The 20,074-nt window shown below is 43.6% G+C and overlaps 5 protein-coding genes across 8 annotated transcripts; 3 read left to right on the plus strand and 2 right to left on the minus strand.

The window, feature by feature from the left end:
• The first annotated feature begins 6,907 nt into the window (after positions 1-6,907).
• Positions 6,908-9,985, plus strand: LOC123121158 (protein FAR1-RELATED SEQUENCE 5). Its single transcript, XM_044541083.1, has 5 exons — positions 6,908-7,404; positions 7,541-7,697; positions 7,782-7,906; positions 8,185-9,056; positions 9,982-9,985. The coding sequence occupies exons 2-5, from the start codon at positions 7,616-7,618 to the stop codon at positions 9,983-9,985; spliced, it is 1,083 nt and encodes a 360-aa protein (XP_044397018.1). The 5' UTR covers positions 6,908-7,404; positions 7,541-7,615.
• On the plus strand, positions 9,955-11,480 carry LOC123123652 (protein FAR1-RELATED SEQUENCE 5). The gene is made up of 2 exons (XM_044544205.1): positions 9,955-10,801; positions 10,877-11,480. Exons 1-2 carry the CDS (start codon positions 9,996-9,998, stop codon positions 11,331-11,333), a joined length of 1,263 nt encoding a protein of 420 aa, XP_044400140.1. The 5' UTR covers positions 9,955-9,995; the 3' UTR covers positions 11,334-11,480.
• A 434-nt stretch (positions 11,481-11,914) lies between these two features.
• On the minus strand, positions 11,915-12,919 carry LOC123123653 (uncharacterized). 3 transcript variants are annotated; one of them, XR_006460718.1, is made up of 2 exons: positions 12,604-12,919; positions 11,915-12,511 (listed from the first exon to the last, which is right to left on the minus strand). XR_006460718.1 is itself a non-coding variant. In XM_044544206.1 (2 exons), the coding sequence occupies exons 1-2, from the start codon at positions 12,852-12,854 to the stop codon at positions 12,347-12,349; spliced, it is 411 nt and encodes a 136-aa protein (XP_044400141.1). In that variant the 5' UTR covers positions 12,855-12,919; the 3' UTR covers positions 11,915-12,346. The 3 variants fall into 3 exon arrangements, 1 of the variants encoding a protein (XP_044400141.1); XR_006460717.1 differs by having other exon boundaries at positions 12,600-12,919; XM_044544206.1 differs by having other exon boundaries at positions 12,609-12,919.
• Positions 12,920-13,788: 869 nt separating this feature from the next.
• Positions 13,789-16,091, plus strand: LOC123123654 (B3 domain-containing protein Os06g0194400). Of its 2 annotated transcripts, XM_044544208.1 has the most exons (6): positions 13,789-14,062; positions 14,163-14,429; positions 14,533-14,748; positions 14,807-14,847; positions 15,181-15,292; positions 15,812-16,091. In XM_044544208.1, exons 1-6 carry the CDS (start codon positions 13,916-13,918, stop codon positions 15,899-15,901), a joined length of 873 nt encoding a protein of 290 aa, XP_044400143.1. In that variant the 5' UTR covers positions 13,789-13,915; the 3' UTR covers positions 15,902-16,091. The 2 variants fall into 2 exon arrangements, with proteins under 2 accessions (XP_044400143.1, XP_044400142.1); XM_044544207.1 differs by lacking the exon at positions 14,807-14,847 and having other exon boundaries at positions 13,790-14,062.
• Positions 16,092-17,874: 1,783 nt separating this feature from the next.
• On the minus strand, positions 17,875-18,678 carry LOC123123655 (uncharacterized). Its single transcript, XM_044544209.1, has one exon. It carries the CDS (start codon positions 18,569-18,571, stop codon positions 18,299-18,301), a length of 273 nt encoding a protein of 90 aa, XP_044400144.1. The 5' UTR covers positions 18,572-18,678; the 3' UTR covers positions 17,875-18,298.
• Between the last annotated feature and the right edge of the window lie 1,396 nt (positions 18,679-20,074).

Consider the following 20,074-nt stretch of genomic DNA (forward strand, 5'->3'; position numbering starts at 1 on the left):
AGTTGTGGAGAGAAAGTCTTCACTTTTTCTTCGCTTGTGTCCTTTGCTTATTGCGCCGTAACCATGGATAATCTTCATCGTTTATCAGGATGCTTGGGTCAGCCTTGACTTTGAAGGGAGGAATTTCATGAAACTTTTCATAATCTTCAGACATGTCTGTCTTGCCCTCCACTCCCACGATGTCCCTTTTTCCTGAAAGAACTATGTGGCGCTTTGGCTCATCGTATGATGTATTCGCTTCCTTATCTTTTCTTTTTCTCGATCTGGTAGACATGTCCTTCACATAGATAACCTGTGCCACATCATTGGCTAGGACGAACGGTTCGTCAGTGTACCCAAGATTGTTCAGATCCACTGTTGTCATTCCATACTGTAGGTCTACCTGTACCCCGCCTCCTGACAGATTGACCCATTTGCACTTAAACAAAGGGACCTTAAAATCTACTCCGTAGTCAAGTTCCCATATGTCCACTATGTAACCATAATATGTGTCCTTTTCCCTCTCGGTTGCTGCATCAAAGCGGACACCGCTGTTTTGGTTGGTGCTCTTTTGATCTTGGTCGATCGTGTAAAATGTATTCCCATTTATCTCGTATCCTTTGTAAGTCATTACAGTCGAAGATGGTCCCCTGGACAACGAGTACAGCTCATCACAAACAGTGTTGTCACCTCTAAGACGTGTTTCCAACCAACTGCTGAAAGTCCTAATGTGTTCACATGTAATCCAGTCGTCGCACTGCTCCGGGTGTTTGGAGCGCAGACTGTTCTTGTGTTCATCGACATACGGGGTCACCAAGGTAGAGTTCTGTAGAACTGTGTAGTGTGCTTGAGACCAAGAATATCCGTCCCTGCATATTATTGGGTACCCTCCAAGCGTGCCTTTTCCAGTCAGTCTCCCCTCATACCGCGATTTAGGGAGACCTGTCTTCTTAAGGCCAGGAATGAAGTCAACACAAAACCCAATGACATCCTCTGTTTGATGGCCCATGGAGATGCTTCCTTCTGGCCTAGCGCGGTTACGGACATATTTCTTTAGGACTCCCATGAACCTCTCAAAGGGGAACATATTGTGTAGAAATACGGGGCCCAGAATGACAATCTCGTCGACTAGATGAACTAGGACGTGCGTCATGATATTGAAGAAGGATGGTGGGAACACCAGCTCAAAACTGACAAGACATTGCGCCACATCACTCCTTAGCCTTGGTATGATTTCTGGATCGATCACCTTCTGAGAGATTGCATTGAGGAATGCACATAACTTCACAATGGCTAATCGGACGTTTTCCGGTAGAAGCCCCCTCAATGCAACCGGAAGCAGTTGCGTCATAATCACGTGGCAGTCATGAGACTTTAGGTTCTGGAACTTTTTCTCTAGCATATTTATTATTCCCTTTATATTCGACGAGAAGCCAGTCGGGACCTTCATACTGAGCAGGCATTCAAAGAAGATTTCTTTCTCTTCTTTCATAAGAGCGTAGCTGGCAGGACCTTCATACTGCTTCGGAGGCATGCCGTCTTTTTCGTGCAAACGTTGCAGGTCCTCCCGTGCCTCAGGTGTATCTTTTGTCTTCCCATACATGCCCAAGAAGCCTAGCAGGTTCACGCAAAGGTTCTTCGTCACGTGCATCACGTCGATTGAAGAGCGGACCTCTAGGTCTTTCCAGTAGGGTAGGTCCCAAAATATAGATTTCTTCTTCCACATGGGTGTGTGTCCCTCAGCGTCATTCGGAACAGCTAGTCCGCCGGGACCCTTTCCAAAGATTAAGTGTAAATCATTGACCATAGAAAGTACGTGATCACAGATACGCATGGCGGGCTTCTTCCAGTGATCTGCCTCGCCTTTGAAATGCTTGCCTTTCTTTCGACATTGATGGTTGGTCGGAAGAAATCGACGATGGCCCAGGTACACATTCTTCCTGCATTTGTCCAGGTATATACTTTCAGTGTCATCTAAACAGTGCGTGCATGCTTGGTATCCCTTGTTTGTCTGTCCTGAAAGGTTACTGAGAGCGGGCCAATCGTTGATGGTTACAAACAACAACGCGTGCAGGTTAAATTCCTCCTGTTTGTGCTCATCCCACGTACGTACACCGTTTCCATTCCACAGCTGTAAAAGTTCTTCAACTAATGGCCTTAGGTACACATCAATGTCGTTGCCGGGTTGCTTAGGGCCTTGGATGAGAACTGGCATCATAATGAACTTCTGCTTCATGCACATCCAAGGAGGAAGGTTATACATACATAGAGTCACGGGCCAGGTGTTGTGATTGCTGCTCTGCTCCCCGAAAGGATTAATGCCATCCGCGCTAAAACCAAACCATACGTTCCTTGGGTCAGCTGCAAACTCAGCCCCGTACTTTCTCTCGATTTTTCTCCACTGCGACCCGTCAGCGGGTGCTCTCAACTTCCCGTCTTTCTTACGGTCCTCACTGTGCCATCGCATCAACTTGGCATGCTCTTCGTTTCTGAACAGACGTTTCAACCGTGGTATTATAGGAGCATACCACATCACCTTCGCAGGAACCCTCTTCCTTGGGGGCTCGCCGTCAACATCACCAGGGTCATCTCGTCTGATCTTATACCGCAATGCACCGCATACCGGGCATGCGTTCAGATCCTTGTACGCACCGCGGTAGAGGATGCAGTCATTAGGGCATGCATGTATCTTCTGCACCTCTAATCCTAGAGGGCATACGGCCTTCTTTGCTGCGTATGTACTGTCGGGCAATTCGTTATCCTTTGGAAGCTTCTTCTTCAATATTTTCAATAGCTTCTCAAATCCTTTGTCAGGCACAGCATTCTCTGCCTTCCACTGCAGCAATTCCAGTACGGTACCGAGCTTTGTGTTGCCATCTTCCAATTGGGGTACAACCCTTTTTTGTGATCCTCTAACATGCGATCGAACTTCAGCTTCTCCTTTTGACTTTCGCATTGTGTCCTTGCATCGACAATGGGCACTGGCTCCTCTTGATCTTCAGCAGCTTCCCCCGTTGCAGCATCATTGGGCACATCGTCTGGTTCCTCTTGATCTTCAGCAGCTTCCCCCGTTGTAGCATCACCGTATTCAGGGGGCACATAGTTGTCATCGTCCTCTTCTTCTTCGCCGTCTTCCATCATAACCCCTATTTCTCCGTGCCTCGTCCAAACATTATAGTGTGGCATGAAACCCTTGTAAAGCAGGTGGGTGTGAAGGATTTTCCGGTCATAGTAAGACTTCGTATTCCCACATGTAGGGCATGGACAACACATAAAACCATTCTGCTTGTTTGCCTCAGCCACTTCGAGAAAATCATGCACGCCCTTAATGTACTCGGAGGTGTGTCTGTCACCGTACATCCATTGCCGGTTCATCTGCGTGCATTCCGCTAAACCTAGACAAATCTCGAGGAAAATGGAGCTTTGAGGTCGAGCTTCGAGAGGAGAAAGCTTAACTACTGTGGCTCGGGCATTTCATCGAACACCTCATGTGCATAGGAGGTGAGCTAGAGCACCACAAAGCCCTCCCCTCGCCGGCCAGAGAAAAACAGAGCACTGGAGTGCTCTCCTCGCGGGCGAGGGGTATATATAGGCACCTCATTGGTCCCGGTTCGTGGCATGAACTAGGACTAAAGGGCAGCCTATGGTCCCGGTTCAAGCCACCAACCGGGACCAATGGTGGTGGGCCAGGACGAGGCCCATTGGTCCCGGTTCGTCCCACCAACCGGGACCAAAGGGGCCAGACGAACCGAGACCAATGCTCCCACGAGGCCCGGCAGGCCCCTGGCCTCACGAACCGGGACCAGTGCCCCCATTGGTCCCGGTTCTGGATACAACCGGGACTAATGTGTATATTATGCTGTGACCAAAGCCCTGTTTTCTACTAGTGCATGGACATAGCATGGTGGAGAAAGATCCATGAACATATAAACTATTGATGTGCATAATTATGTTTATTCATTAATGTTGACATTATCCTTACGATAAATAAGTTGAGAAGCTATAAGCACTTGCTAAACTTCAAACCTTCTTGTGTGTCTAGTTAAAACATATTTGTCTACAAATTTGCTCATGAGTGCTAGCTAATTATGCAAAGACTAAAATATAGTTGAGCATGTGATATTTGTTGATCAAACAACTTTGACATAGACCCTTATGGAAGAATAAGAGGAATGCAATTGTTTAATAACCGAGGACATTGTTTGTTATAATCAAGAAGCTTTCATTTGTTAACTTTTGCATGTAAAGGGTATCATGACCTCCTCATAAGAAGTTTTGTGAGAAAGGATTGCTATTTAGAATGTGTGATCATGAAAGCAAATAATCATGTTGTCATTTCCATATTCTTTATTATCGACTCCTCACTTCATAAACCCGTGGGCATATTTACCAAGCTTAGATTTCGCCTAGGGACAAGTGGGACCTAAGTTTGTGGGAGCTGATATGTCAATTTTGCATCACTATTTATTATCAATATTTTCCACTCAGATCTAATGACTTTTTCCTTTAATTTGCATGAAACACATAGAGTGCAAAATTACAAGGAAATTACCGAAAATAGGAAAACAAGGGTAAAATGTATCACAGAAGAAACCAATTTTCTGGAGCTAAAAAATACCAGAAAAAATCATGAAATTATTTTCAGAAGAAAGAATCTAGGATCCCGAAGATGGGTGCACGGAGGGGGTGTGCGGGCACCTTGTACACCATCTCTCGACGCCCTTTGGTCTATATTTTTCTCCCAACCTAAAAACACTAGGGGTTTTATGGGATTTTTCTGCCGCCATATCGAGGTGGAACCGAGGCGGAGCATTTTTGCCCTCTAGCGGATCGATTCCATCGGAGATCCATCCCTCTGGGAGCGGAATTCTAAGACATTGTCATCACCAACACACCAATCATCATCTCCATCAACGTCTTCATGAGCACTGTCATCTCCATCAACTCCCTCAACCCTAGCTTTCCGATCAATGTCTAGTGTTGATTACTCTTTGTAGTTGATGCTTAGAAGTTTTATTTGTGAAAGATTCATATGTTCAGATTGTTCTCCGCTGATCATGATCTATATGATGTGTTGTGAGTAGGTCGTTACGTTCTTAAGGACATGGGATAAACCTCGTCGCTATTAATCTTGTGAAAATGAATCTAGTTCAATGTTTTGATATTACGTCGTAATGTATTTCTCCAGTGGTGAGATGTGTGAACGTCGACTACATATCACTTACCTTCATGAGCCTAGAGGAGAGAATTGTATGATTATTTTGTTCATGGTGGATTGTTGGAGTGACAGAGATTACCAAACCCTAAGTTTATGAACTGTTGCACGAGGGGCTATTGGAATCCCAAAGTTTATTGTTATGGTTAAATGTTATCTTAATTATTCTCCTATTTTTTTTGAATTTTTGTATAGAGACTATAATCATAAATATGTTGTTTGTTCAAGTAAGAACATCATATTATATTAGGTTCCATCGTAAACTATCAAAGCAATGAACGGTAAGTGAATGAAACTTGTTGAAAGTAATTTGGTAAAACTCCCATCTGTTCACAAGAGCGATTTGATCCCTATAAGTACAATCACGGGCTTGTCCTTAGCATAATTAATGATTTAACAATTGTTGCACCATTGTATTTTTGTTACTATTTATGTTTTTGCAATTTGTCTTGTGAACAAACAAACCATCAATAATCTTTTGCAATTTTAAAGTGATTTTTTACTAGTTATCATCAACCAATTCTTTCTACTTCTTATCGAGTTTGACACTCTTACTTTAGGCCCAATTTTTTTGGCCCGTTCTCTCAGAATCTTGAGAAATTGGACCTCCCCGGATTCTCCAAGAATCTTGAACCCACATTTTTTCGACAATCCTAGCTAGTTCAAGATTCTGGAAAAATTTAGGAAAAAACTAACGCCCACACGTGTGGCATCTTGCACATCGCCCACACGCCTCCATTACCACTTATTTTGCCACATGTGAACAGATGACGTCAGCAGGAATCTTTCTGGTTTTCGGCTTAAAAATGTTTTATCTCCTAATTAAAAATCAAATTAAAAATCCGTTTTCACCATTAAATCCGTCTCGACGAAATCTTCAAAACTAGACCCTATGTTGATATGTTTAGACGAATTTTTTTTGCCCAAAAGTTGCCATGATGTTTGCACTGTAGCTGCCATAGTGCTTAAACTAAAGTTGCCATGTGGCAATTTTAGTTTATAGAGCATGGCAATTTTAGTATTTTGATGATGGCAATTCCAGTACTTTGATCATGAAAATTATTTTTTGTATGAACTATGGCAATTTTAAGTGCATGTATCATGTCAATTTTAGTTTATGGTTCATGGCAAGTCTCGTTTCTTAATTTTCTGTTTTGTAATATGTCAAAATTTAATTTTAAATATAGAAAAAAATAGCTGAAACATATCATGGCAACTTCAGTGTAAACACCATGGCAATTCATGTGAAATAGAGGAGGCAACTTTTAAGCCAAAAAAATTTCGTCGACATATATTGATATGAGATCTAGTTCCGAAGATCTCGCCGCGAGAGATTCAATGGTGGAAATGGAACTTCAATCAGATTTTTCATGTAAGAGATAAAATATTTTAAAAACTAAAAATACAAAAAGATTCTCACATGCATGCATGCGGTGACATGGCGCAGTCTGTGTGTTATAGGGCATGTGGGTGAGTTTCGCTCCCAACACACGTGTGGGCGTTAGCATTGTCCAAAATCTATGGGAAGGTCTGATTCTCAAGATTCTGTGAGAATCGGCCAAAAGAGTTGTCTTTCATTGAAAAGATTATGATAGTTCATGTAAAGTTGTGGCTTATGAACGCCCTATTAGCTCCTCATGCCCGGATGGGCAGAAAGTCCTAACGGGTGCCTTTCGAACGCGCGAGGCCAACACATCAAGCTGCCGGACACACATATGCATGGTCGGGCAAAACATTGGGGTGGACTAGTATGGGATCCGGACTACAGGTGCAATCTACGATCCGTCACTACGGGCCTTTGGATTTGCAATGAGTGGCTCAGATACAGGCAGGTACTTTTTCAGCCACGGTGGTGGTCCATTTCTCATTTACACCCTGCACATAGTCCACTTTGATGAAATCCCCCCTTCAGCCAACTCTTCGTCATCCTCCATCCCGTCGGCGACGACTTGCTCTGTTCCCCATCCAACTCTTCCCCATCCTCACTAGGGTCCATGAAATCCCCTCCCGTCTCTAATTCTGGGCGCCGAAACCCCCTTGTGTCGATTGCGGCAGCCCTTCTCTAGCCAGCTCTTCCCTGTCCGCTAACCCTAACCATGAAATCCCCTCCCAACATCATTTACTGGTCTGACCCCTACTAGTGTCGAAGAGTACCTTGCGAGGGCGGTGGCGGCGCAACATCTCCTGTTCAATATTCCAAGGAAGTCACGGTTAGTACAGTCCTGCTTTGATATGTTAATCACTCATTTTAGTTTAGTAGACTTATCTGATATGAGCTGCACTTCTCTAATATGGATCCAGTTCCTGACTGGATTTGTGCCACATTTTGCATTTTTTATTTGATAGGGATAGCAGAGAAGTGAAGGCAACATTTTGTTGTTGCTGCTAGTAGTAAAACTGAGTACAACATTGTTCTAATAAATGGAAGAAACAAGTGCGACCTCGCCCCCACCAGTCCTGGCATGCCCGACCAATCCATGTAGTGTACTAGCAGCCATCTCAGGTGAATTGTTGGCATGAAAAAGTGCTAATCTATCTAGTACTTCCTACAATACTTGTGCCTCAGCTTGTTCTTTTGATTTTGCAGAATCAGTCAATAGTGTCCCAATGACAGAATTAAGTGATGCTCACTCTGTTTCAGAGATTAATTCCAGTATGCTTTATTTTGATGAATTCTCTACACCCAAGAAGAGACAATGCTTTTCTCTAGATGTAAGTATAATGCAGATTTTATAATGATGGTGACCTGAATTTCTGGGTGTTTGCCTCTGATATGAGTACATAATATCTCATAAATATCTTCTATCAAACTGAATAAAATGTTATGTAATACCAGACAACCATGAAATGCAAATTTATAGAATTGTTAGGCATGTTTAATACACAAAACTTATGCCTATACTCCAGACCCGATCTTTCCAAACTGTGAAGGTTGCGTTTAATAAAAAAGGTTATTTTTCTAATAAAAATAGTTGCTTTTCATTTTGCAGGGTTCATTGTATAAACCAGTGTGTGATGAGGCACTTAAACCAACCATAGGCATGAAATTTGATGATATTGCTGCTGTGGAGGCATTTTACAAGAAGTATGCACATCATGTGGGATTTGGTGTCCGCCTTAGGGCGCAAAGGTTGGTGAACAATGTAATTCAGTGGAAGCGTTTCTTATGCTCAAGGGAGGGATACCGATCCTCAAAAGGTACTTGTACTGTTAATTGCTTGGATAAAAATTCTTCAAATAAAAGACGCAGGGTCAGAGTCACTAGGTGTGGATGTGAAGCTCACATTTATGTCAATCGGGACAATTGCGGAAAATACAAGATAGCTTCAATGACTGAACATCACAATCACGAACTAGTGTCTCCTAGCAAGCAACACTTGATAAGATCAAATAGGAAAGTAAGTGACAAGGTGAAGTCAGTACTCTTTGATTGCCACAAAGCTAGCATCGGCCCAGCCCAAGCATATAGGCTACTTCATGTTCGTGCAGGGAGGTTTCAAGATGTTGGGTGCACCAAGAAAGACTTACAGAATCACTATTCTATGTTCAAAAATAAAATCAAGAATTGTGATGCTCAAATGCTAGTGGACCAATTTGGGAGACTGAAGGAACTCAACCCTGGATTTTTCTTTGACTACGAAGTCGATGAAACTGGTACACTATTGCGTTTGTTTTGGGCAGATCCAACCAGCAGGAAAAATTACAGTCATTTCCATGATGTGTTGTCCTTTGATTCCACATACAGCACGAACCAATACGACTATATTTTCGCGCCTTTCACTGGTATCAACCATCATATGCAGAGTGTGTTTCTAGGTGCTGGTTTCTTACTCAATGAGACGGCCAAGGACTACGTCTGGTTGTTTGACGTTTTTCTCAAGGGACAATTGCATTTTTACCCCTAGTTGGTTCCTACCCACGGGTTTTGCCCTTACTTTTCGAGCTTGCTCAGTTTTGCCCTTACTTTTTCCGTCGAGGTCCCTCGAATGCCCTTTGACCGTTTGACCAAAACTTTCAAAATTGATAACTAATTCATATGAACTCAGAAAAATGCAAATAAGATATCAAAATGTTCAGATAAATATTACCTTTATGTGCATATCATTTGCATTCAGGACAAAAGCACCCTTTAAACTACCCGATGTAATTAATGTTATTAACATTATTAAAAATAAAAATGTATAAACAATATTTTTTTTCATGAATAAAAATTACATGCAAATGTAGGTGATGTTTTCTGAACATCCAGATAACTTATTTGCATTTTTCTGAGTTCGTATCAACTTGTTATGAAGTTTCCAAATAATGGTCAAAGTCGTTAGAACATTCTTAACAAGATGATACGAACTCAGAAAAATGCAAATAAGATATCTGGATGTTTACGAAACATCACCTACATTTGCATGTAACTTTTATTCATGAAAAAAAATATTGTTTATACCTTTTTATTTTTAATAATGTTAATAACATTAATTACCTCAGGTAGTTTAAAGGGTGCCTTTGTCCTGAATGCAAATGATATGCACATAAAGGTAATGTTTATCTGAACATTTTGATATCTTATTTTCATTTTTCTGGGTTCATATGAATTAGTTATGAATTTTCAAAGTTTTGGTCAAACGGTCAAAGGGCATTCGAGGGACCACGATGGAAAAAGTAAGGGCAAAACTGAGCAAGCTCGAAAAGTAAGGTCAAAACCCGTGGGTAGGAACCAACTAGGGGTAAAAATGCAATTGTCCCTTTTCTCAAATGCATGGGTGGGGTTGCGCCTGGCGTTATAATAACAGATGAGTGTGGTAGCATGAGGAAAGCTATCGAGGCACTTCTACCTAATACCATGCACCGGTTGTGTATGTGGCATATTATGCGGAAGGTTCCTGAGAAGGTTGCTCCTGAATTGAGAAGCGATGAATTATTCTACAAGAGAATGGATTCTTGTGTATGGAATTCTGAGACACCTGCAGAATTTGAAGAAAGTTGGAAGTCTTTAATATCAGATTTTGGCTTACAAGACAATACATGGTTTGGAAAATGTTACTCGATCCGTGGGTCATGGGTGCCGGCGTATTTCATGGACACCCCCCTTGCTGGTATTCTTAGAACCACCTCTAGGTCAGAGAGTGAAAACTCATTTTTCAAGAATTTTATCCGGCGCAAGCTCGCTTTTATTGAGTTTTGGCTTAGGTTCGACACAGCCTTGAAATGTCAGAGACAAGAGGAGCTGATTGCTGACCACACAAGCATTCATACGACACCTAGCTTGCTGACATGTTGGGAAGTGGAAAGACAAGGCAGCATGATATTCACTCATGAGGTCTTTGCCTTGTTTCAGTCAGAAGTACTTGCTGCTAGAGAGCATTGTGATGTCCAGGAAACCACAACTGTGGGGGAACTCAAGATCATGTTGATTAGTGATCAAAGTCATAGGAAAAACAAGGTAAGAGAGGTACGTTTGGAAACAACAACCATGATTGCTAAATGTTCTTGCAAGCTATTCGAGTCTAAGGGCATTGTGTGCCGGCATATCATACGTGTCTTGAGGGGTGCGAAGATAAATGAGCTTCCAACCTTCTATGTACTCAAAAGATGGGAAAAAATGTGCAAAAGGTAATTTCTTCTTCCAAAGTTATAGATTTTTTCTGGAAGATTTAATGCTTCTTACATTGTTATATTTTTCTGTAGGGATGTTGTGTACGATGATGAAGGAAATCCACTTGAAGATAATCATGTTGACTGTGTTGACATGGATACAAGAAGAAAGATCTCTGCAGCACGGGACAAATTAGAACATATCATCAGGTGTGCTAAAAAGTCGAGCGGAGGACTTGACTTACTCAATACGGGTTTGTGCAATCTCAAATCAGCTATCTTGCAATCCGCCCCTGATGTACCTCAGACTGCACAAGAAGAGCAAGAATCATTCGTTGGTAGCATGATCCCCGCCCAAGTTGATATCCTAACGCCGACTAACATCAACGCGAGGGGTACATGCTCCAGAATTAAGGGCCATAGAGACAATGAAAAGAAGTCAGGGGCAAAGAAGATCAAGTTAGGGGTTAATGTACGAGTGCCACGCAATTGCAACACATGCAAGGAAGTCGTGTTACATGACAGTCGTATTTGTTCGAAGAAAAAATGAGTTGTAATGTACTAAGTAACTTGTAATGTACTAAGTAATGAGTTGAGATACTGGATCTTAATGTTAGCTAACATGTACTGTACTAAGTAACTTGTAATGTACTAAGTAATGAGTTTAGATACTGGATCATTGGACTAAGTATGTTTGCCATTGTATCCCTAGTGGATATGCTCTCAATGTAATTATCCTATTTCCTGTTGAGTTAATGTCTTGACTGGCTGGTACAACTTTTAGTGCTAACAGTTGGCTGGAAGAAATAGTTCACTTTAGATTCATTACTTGATTTCTTTTAATGGACAACACTTAAATGGCTGGTACAACATGAACCAGTCAATGTAATTAGAGGCGTGATCTCATACAACTCGGGGATCCGGATGTTCAGTGCTTAAAGAAAAAAGATAGGTGTTGCTCTGTTGTTTGCTTTGCCTGGACAATTAGACAGCCAACCCGTAATCGCAACGACCCAATTGCAAGAGCGGAGCTCTACCAACTGAGCTATATCCCCCCCCAAATAGGTCAACCTTTTAAACTGCCTGCTACAAAACAACTGGATACTTCTTTAGACAAAAGTCAATGCCGCATTTTCATTGCTGGAGAACAATAGTGTATAGGTACAACATAAATTCAGGGAGAGAGAAACGATCAAGCGATCAACAACAAATTACTAGAAAACTAATTAACAGCAAGGAAGAGGCCAACAGTCGCCTGAAGCTTCAGTGGTAACATCGTCCTGCTCAGCTCCATGAATCAACAATTGATGCAGCCTTGGATGAGTCCACAGGCACCCCTCTTCAACTGACATGATTAAAGGTCTGTTCGTTCCATTCTAACCAAAGTACATCCATACAACAGCTTGCGAAAAATAGGTACAGCCATAACCATACAATTGGACAAATTATTCAGCAAAATATCATAGAACAGCAACCTGTGGATGCAACCGCAGCGCCGGAGATTGTTGTGCCGTCAGCTGAACAAAGGCTCTTCTCATTAGGCTGCTTTTTAATCACATCGGTTCAGCAGGTCAGACTAACTCTGATGAACAACAACAAGTGCAGTATATATCCATATAGCTCCAGGCATACTCCAGAAGCTATCAAGCTACACTGCCACTCTGCCACTGGGTTAGAGAAATAGAAGGCATTATATTTCGTTCCTGCTGGTACAGTCAAGGCCGCCAACTGAAAATAATTCAAGAACAGACTCATGAATTTCGTGATACATTTTTCATTGAACAAATTAGAAAAATCATACTCAAATTACAAGTACCTACAGAACCTGTTGCGCGACCACGCGCCTGTGCACGAAGACAAGCGTTGCTGGAGGATCTTGCCGCATGGGACTGTCGGCGATGTGGTCCTTCTGATGAACTAGGAGGAAGCAGCAACGGCCGGTGATTGACACATGGGAGCTGGAGTGGCCATTGATTTTCGTCGTCCATTGCAGTTGCTTTGAGGAGCGCGACGCCGGTGATCCTTCAAGGAACAGGTGGGCAGCAGTGCGTCGCCGCATCCTCCTGGCCATCGGCGGCGGCGGGGAGAGAATCTCCTGATCCTAGGGTTGGAGGACGGGACATATGGCTCTATCCGGAGGAGGTTTTCGCAAAAGTGTGTCTTGTTCAAGGATGTAAATGCAAAATGTACCACGAAAGTTCTGCAAATCCCACCTGAGCCTATCTGAGCCACTCATTACACATCCAAAGGCCCACAGTGGCAGATCGTATGATCGCACCTACAACCCAGATCCTGTACTAGTTGCCCCCGCAAAAGATTGCAGAAATGTGGCCCGTGCGTGCCCACAGTCCAGCCAACATGGACGTCTTCAAAAAACACATCCATTGCGCAGATTGGATGATGCACAACCCGTTAAAAGAAGGCTTCATTGAAAAGGCGGGTACTCCATCATTTTTTATGGAGTGCTGCTACACACACGTCACTATGCAGCAGATTGTTACATGATCCAGTCGATCCAACCGCGCATGTGTATGACGAAGTGGAGCACATCCACAGGATAAAGTATCGTCCAACGGTCGTGCAACAAGTATCGTCGTGGACTAAACATGCATAAATGGCATTATCGTATTTGGCTTTTAAAATAATTTTATTTCATATGTCTATATATTAATTTTATAGACATATAATACATGAAAATCATAGTCAAAATTGTGTGACGAAGACCAGAAAAGTCAATCGATGCCTTATATTTTGAGAACAGTTTGACTAATACATATTTAGATGTTTTTTAAGGATGTCACATCTAAACTCCCACAAATATATAATGCAGCAACAAGAAAAAAAGAAACTAGAACAAAAATAAACCACAAACTGAATGGACAACAGCTTAGATGTGACATAACTATGTGTCCTAGATGGACCTTTTTGAGAAGGAGGGAGTAGTAATTTGGAGGAGAAAAAAGCAAAGGTGTGGTCGCACGGTCAACAAGAAGAGACGAGTCTAGGCCCCGAGTCAGGGCCACGTCACTTTTCCCCATTCTCTCCCTCCTCAGTCCAGTTCTCCTCCCAAACAGAGCAAGAGCAGACAAATAGGGCGGCTGGAAAACACCCAAGAAGAAGAAGAAGAAGGCAATGGCGGAAGCGAACTCGTACGAGGAGCAGCGCCGGCGGCAGATTGAGGAGAACCGCCGGAAGCTGGACGAGCTGCGCCTGCACCACCTCTCCGCCGCCGTCCGCGAGGCCGCCGCCAGGCCCAAGCCCAACCCCAAGCCCAGGCCGGTCCGTCAGATCCTCTCCCTTCTTCTTCCTTGCCTCCGGTCTCCCATTTCCTTTTCTCCCCAACTTATATGATGACTGGTCCGCTGCCTCGGTGCCGCAGAAGCGCAAGGCCCCGGAGCCCGGCGAGCTCCGGCGGTCCGGCCGCGTCGCCGGCCTCCCGGAACAGCCCAAATACGTCGAGGGCGCAGAGCAGCGCGGCTACCGTGGAGTGTACGAGGCATACGCTGTTTGGAAAGGACCGACCGACGAGGAGAGGGCCGGCGCCATCGCCAAGGCCGAGGAGCTCCAGCGCCGGATCCACCGCATCCGCTGGCCCGCCTTCGTCAAGCCCATGACCCACAACTGCGCCAGCAAGGCAGCCGAGATGGTACAGTATTGTAGCAAGAAAACTCGCACTGGGTGTGAGGCAATGTGGTTCTTGGATCGGATTGGATTTTGATTTGGTGGGTTATATATATGCATCATGACAGAAAATCCCCAAGCACTTCAGTGAGTATCTCCCGGCGCACGATGAGGGAGTCGTCTTGGTGGACGAGGCGGATGACGAGTTCCACATGATGTACAATGCCCACAGACAGGGCAGACACTACTATTTCCACAAGGGGTGGAGAGGATTTGCCGCCCACCATGACCTTGCCGTTGGCGATTGCTTGGTTTTCCACATGACAGAGAGGGCAAAGTTCAAGGTCAGATTCAGCATCTCCTCCATTCCCATGGATAAAAACGCCCTACTTTTACTTTTAGGAACTCCACATTCAGTACCAGTGCATATATAACTTTGTAAGGTGATATCCATAATTGGAAGTTTGAAACTAGTGAGCTGTGTCTACTTGTTCATATATGGGAAATTGGGCCTGTTTGGAAAACTGCCAATTAATTCTACACAGAGTTTGCAGGAAATGATGTTATTGCTCAGCATCCCTACAGTATAAACCTTCATTCCAACCAGATCTAAAAGGGCCTCTAGGAATTATTTCATTCATAGGCCTTTAATTGTCCACAGTCATATCTTTTTAGATAATGGAAGGGATTCTTTTAAGGCCTAATCGTCAGGAGGCTGTTTTATCTCACTGCCAAGTGCATATCGTGCAACCTCATTAGTTATGTAAATGATGCAGGTCTACATTTTCAGAGCAAACCCAGACTATGAAAACGACCAAACTTCAGATGACTCTGAGGATGAAGAGTAATGAAGATGTGTGTTTCGAATACAATGTTCGATCGGAGCAGGTACTTTGTTCTTACCATTGTTTCCTAGGTTAAATTTCTTTCCATCGTTCGCCTAGGTTGAAGTGTACTTGAATTAAATATTTCTTTATCTTTTGCTGAGGCACTGATTTCATAATTGGCCAAGCTCAGTTTGCGGATTAAAAAAAAACACCTGCTTATGAGTTATGGCCAAACATAACTGTGTGTCCTGCGCTGGAGTTAGATGTTCTGACAAAACACACTGGTCATTTCTCCCATTTCCCCATTGGTTTGAGATTTCGAGCCTGACAAGTGAAACTGCAACCTTATTTTGTTGCTTACTTATGCTAGCCGTGAAAATACACGGGGAACTGCAGTTTATGTACGAACTTTGAGACTTAACCGATGGTCCTCGCAAAGGTTCTGCCTGTCTTGCCTCAGTCGGTCCCCTTAGACTCACTCGATCAGCAGTTCTGTAGTAGTATCAATTAAAATGCTCTTGTATACGGTTCTGATCTATCCTTATAGATGTTAATATGTCAAATATGTCTTTTGTTGCAGTTTGTAGGAGAACCACGCTCCCCGCTGATGTTGCAGTCGGCTACCGCGATTTCGTGCTGGTTGCGTGTAGAGTCGCATACTCGGGCCTAGTGTAGCATACCTGCATTATAACATAGGTTAGATGGGGGTAGCAGGTAACAGCGCGTGGTGCGGACCTTGTATTGGTTGAATTAAATGATTGTAGTCTGACGATGATCTCGAGTGCATTTTTGCATGGCTGTTCCTGTTTGTTTTCGGCTACTAAAATGATCATCCTCTTGATCTTGAGTTCTTGGACTGACCCCCTGGATAATGATCATCCTCTTGATCTTGAGTTCTTGGACACCGACTAAATATGTCCTTATGATACGCAATTGAAACAAATCCTTTTTTTGATGGAAAAAAGCTTTGGTGGCTGGGGCTGCAAAGTGGGCTCTTGAGCGTGTGGATAAGGGCTGCAGGGTCTGACGATATTCATGGTGGGAAATGTTCGGTGGCTTGGCGCAAAGTCTGCAGGCTAAGGTGTCTTGGTGGCTTGGGAGTAACTGACTTGAACTTGCAGAGTCTGGCATTCCGACTGCGATGGGTCTGACGATTTTTGCATTTTGATGCAATGTGTTTGCTCTAGGAAGGTGTGGCTTGACAGTTTGCAGGCTACACAGCTGGATAGTTCTCTGGTTCCTAGGATGAGTTATAATCTGGAGGAGTGGTGGCGCATCACCGCTGTTTTTAGAAGTTGCAACATTATTCAGAAGTTTTCTAGCATATCATTTCAGCTTAACTTGGGACTGAATAGGCGACAGTGCCATGAAAAAATGAAAAAAAAATAAGGAATAGGTGATAGAGAAGGCACCCGAAGTTTTGGTCTCTTGGAACTAGCTAGGGGGTAGAAGTTGAACTATCGTTTTCAGTCAAGAAATAAAGATAAGTGTAGCTGGGCCGCCATTTGATGTTTTGCGCTCTTTTTCAGTTCAGTGCGCAGTTGGTGGACAACTGTATGATCAAGAGACTGACATGTACTCAACTTTTATTCTGTAATAAAAAGTTTGACTAGCTAGTACCATCTCAAAACCCATAAAACCAAAGTTATTTATTTGTGTGTGAAAACCCATAGTATTGAAAGTGAACTACAGTCGATTTTCTTCCTCTGGTTACCCTCCTTCGACGAAGGGGTCGAAGGAGGGTAACAAATATGTGCTCAACCTAGGATCTCTGAGCTGGTTCAACCTTTTGAGGGAGGAGGAGACATCTGGAAAGCATGACTCCTACAAGTCCAGAAACAGTTCTGGGGGATGTCGCCTCAAGCTATCTATTTCTACTCTATCTATTTCTCTATTATTATTTTTGCTAATATTAGTGCCAATTTCTCCGTGGATATCATATCTGAAGATAAGATAAGGTGTTGTGGAAAGGGAGCAAGGTGATTGGCCCACCCAGGTTTGGCCTGTCCTTGCAAGTGGGAGCCTTTTTTTTTTCTGTTTCTTGTCTGGAATAGGATTCTCAGTCCACTAGTTTACAGGACAGAGGAATCGAATTCAAAGTCTCCTTCCTTTTTTTTCCTTCTCTTTTGTTTACTTGTGAATTATTGCCTCTAAAATAGCATGATGAGAGAGAGAGAGAGGCCATGAACTTCTCAGATCATTAGTCTTTGATGAGCATGTTTCACAGTTTAAGGCTGGTCTCCAACAACCTTCTCCAGATCAGGAGACATGGAAAAGATGCTCATGCTCTCACACAACAACCAAACAAACAAACAAACAAACATATGACAAAGAGTACCCTCTCTTTGTGATCTGGACCTTGCAGCAGGAAAGCATGATGAACTCCCTCATCCATGGATCATCAACATGTATCTTCCATGACTAGGATCCAGGCTGGTTCCCAACAACCTTTTCCAGATCAAAAGGACATAAAGGGAGACCAATCCATAGTCACACCAGCAACTTAAATTAGCACCACCACATACTAGAATTAAGCACCATGGCTGGTTCTTCCTCTGCGTATTGCAGGAATTAACACCACGGTTATTTTGGATGCACAGGAGAAACCAACAAGGCAAGGAACAACCGGATAAACATGGCATGGGAAGGAGGAAGAACTTTTTGCTAGCTCATAGTCTCTCATACACACATAGCTTTTCACAGGCTCTTGGTACAGATTTTCTGGAGAGAAACAAAAAAAACAGGTTCATGGCTACAACAAAGCTGCAGCTTCAACCGGCCAGGCAGCAACACCCATAGGCCATATATATGCACCAAACCCGTCAGGCGAGATCTCCCCATGCATGCATGCATCTCTCCAAGAGAAACATGAACAAATACCTCAAGCACCACATCTTCTTCTCCCGATCTAGTCCCAGTTTTTAATTGGTCCTTGATGAGTTCATGTTCATCAGTTGATGGTCCATACGGCCACATATATATACGTACTAGTCCATATTTTTGTTGAGGTGCAATTGCAGATCCGGCCAAGACAAGGCATGGCCGTGCGTGCACTTGCTTTTCTCGTTTATGTGTGGCCCCAGGGGGCCAAGAACATGACCCTCCTGATGGGGTCCTCGGCGGCGGCCAAGCCCCGGCAGTCGGCGCCGTGGGCCGGCTGCACCGCCGGCTCGGCGGTCACAGCCGAGGAGGCCGTCGGCGGCCTCGCGGCGCCGTGGCCGCCGGTGCCCGTGGTGCCCGCGGCGGGTGTCCACCGGAGCTTGTCACGGAGGGCCTGCTTGACCTCGTGAGCCCATGAGGCGCTGGCTGCCGCTTCCCCAGTGAAGTGAGGGGGCTTCATGGCAGAAAGAGAGAGGAGGAGGAAGGCAGAGAAGGCTTCGCCGCTGCTTGTGAGTGCAGGCCGGGAGAGGGAGAGCGGTGGTAGATTTCTCTCCACAAGGCTTCGCCCAGGGGTGGTATTTATAGGCGGAAAAGTGGGAGGCGCCACTCCGCTCGCTAAGCTAAAAAAGAAGAAGATGCAAATTCGAACCCTAATAGCTACACGCACCATATGTATATTCAGGGTGTATGGGAAGCTTTGATTTGGTTTTTGGTGGTGATTGTTAATTAGGGCTTAAGTAGCTGTCAGCGGGGGCGTTGTTAATTAATTAACCAAGGTGAAGGTGGTTGCCCGATTGCTCTTGGTGGCCTCTTGAGAAATGGATATTTTTTCTTGCTGGCAAGTGGATATTTTCTTTGTGATGCTTTATTAAAAGGAAAGTGTTGTTCGTTCCGGTCCCGCCATGTCTCCCACTATGTATAGTCTCCGTGATTTTGATATTGCCATGTCCTTTTAGTTCGGGTTTTTTCCCGGTAATCCAAAGTTGCACCCAAGAGAGCATGATAGTCCTAGTTTTATTTAACACGGTACAATCGAAGTTGCTCGCATACATGAGCATTCACTCACCTCTATGAATCCTTCTATCTCTATGAGCATCTTCAAGAGACTGAGCCAGCACGTCATCTTGAGATTACAAAGCCGCCACAAACGCCTTCGTAGACGATGAAAACGTCTCCTCCCACTTAATGCACATCGCCTGAAGGCCTGAAATAAATGCAAGAAAATGCGAGCATCAGTGTTAAATCTAAGACCTGAACTCTTGGTCCCCTAATGAAGACTTGTGTACTAAGAAGATCTCGGAGTAATTCTTTTTGAATTGATAAGAAGAAGAGATAAATCTGGCTCTCACAATTGCGGGAAGTTCCATTGACACAGACACAACGACATGAACATAAAACATGTTCCCAAAAACAATATTTGAATTAACTGATTTTCTTTTGTTATTTCTTAAAGTTTCTAATCTTAAAGTCCTATTCTTGTCCGTCACAAAGCTTCTTCTTTTCAATTTCTTGTTGTGAGTACCTCCGACTGAGTTGCCGAGAAGCAGACACAAATGAAAGAATAAGATGAAAACTCATTTTCTTTAAATAACAAATAAAAAAGGTGAAGATTTTTGTGGTCTCTTTCCCTCTCTGTGGTAATTTATTTTTTCTATAAATATCTCTTCATTATTAGCTCAAAATGCTCTAAATTTAGATGTTTTCACCTTGGAAATGATATTACTTATTCAGTATATATTCAAGAATAATATAGGCATGCAAGGTATGGAGCGAGGGGTGCAATTATTTGACGCCCATCGTGCTGTCCACCATGCACGCAGGTGCCGGCCAGCTGCCTGCCTACCTGCTACGTATTATTCCATTTTTTAGTTGCCTACCTGCTATTATTCCGAAAGATTAAAACTTGAAAATTCATACGTGCAACAGCTTGCCCTATGGACGATGGTGGCCATCGCTCTCGTGG

This window comes from Triticum aestivum, chromosome 5D, assembly GCF_018294505.1.
Source record: "Triticum aestivum cultivar Chinese Spring chromosome 5D, IWGSC CS RefSeq v2.1, whole genome shotgun sequence".
Lineage (NCBI taxonomy): Eukaryota > Viridiplantae > Streptophyta > Magnoliopsida > Poales > Poaceae > Triticum > Triticum aestivum.

Excerpts from the sequence above, each read along its gene's own strand:
- LOC123123653 (XM_044544206.1), bottom strand. The coding sequence starts at position 12,854 with ATGGCCAGGAGGATGCGGCGACGCACTGCTGCCCACCTGTTCCTTGAA. Across the intron at positions 12,512-12,608 it reads GGCGCGTGGTCGCGCAACAG|TTGGCGGCCTTGACTGTACC; the intron begins GTTCTGTAGGTA and ends AATTATTTTCAG.
- LOC123121158 (XM_044541083.1), top strand. The coding sequence starts at position 7,616 with ATGGAAGAAACAAGTGCGACCTCGCCCCCACCAGTCCTGGCATGCCCG. Across the intron at positions 7,698-7,781 it reads TGTACTAGCAGCCATCTCAG|AATCAGTCAATAGTGTCCCA; the intron begins GTGAATTGTTGG and ends TTGATTTTGCAG. Across the intron at positions 7,907-8,184 it reads GACAATGCTTTTCTCTAGAT|GGTTCATTGTATAAACCAGT; the intron begins GTAAGTATAATG and ends TTCATTTTGCAG.
- LOC123123655 (XM_044544209.1), bottom strand. The coding sequence starts at position 18,571 with ATGAAGCCCCCTCACTTCACTGGGGAAGCGGCAGCCAGCGCCTCATGG.
- LOC123123654 (XM_044544208.1), top strand. The coding sequence starts at position 13,916 with ATGGCGGAAGCGAACTCGTACGAGGAGCAGCGCCGGCGGCAGATTGAG. Across the intron at positions 14,430-14,532 it reads CCAGCAAGGCAGCCGAGATG|AAAATCCCCAAGCACTTCAG; the intron begins GTACAGTATTGT and ends GCATCATGACAG. Across the intron at positions 15,293-15,811 it reads ACAATGTTCGATCGGAGCAG|TTTGTAGGAGAACCACGCTC; the intron begins GTACTTTGTTCT and ends CTTTTGTTGCAG.
- LOC123123652 (XM_044544205.1), top strand. The coding sequence starts at position 9,996 with ATGAGGAAAGCTATCGAGGCACTTCTACCTAATACCATGCACCGGTTG. Across the intron at positions 10,802-10,876 it reads TGGGAAAAAATGTGCAAAAG|GGATGTTGTGTACGATGATG; the intron begins GTAATTTCTTCT and ends ATTTTTCTGTAG.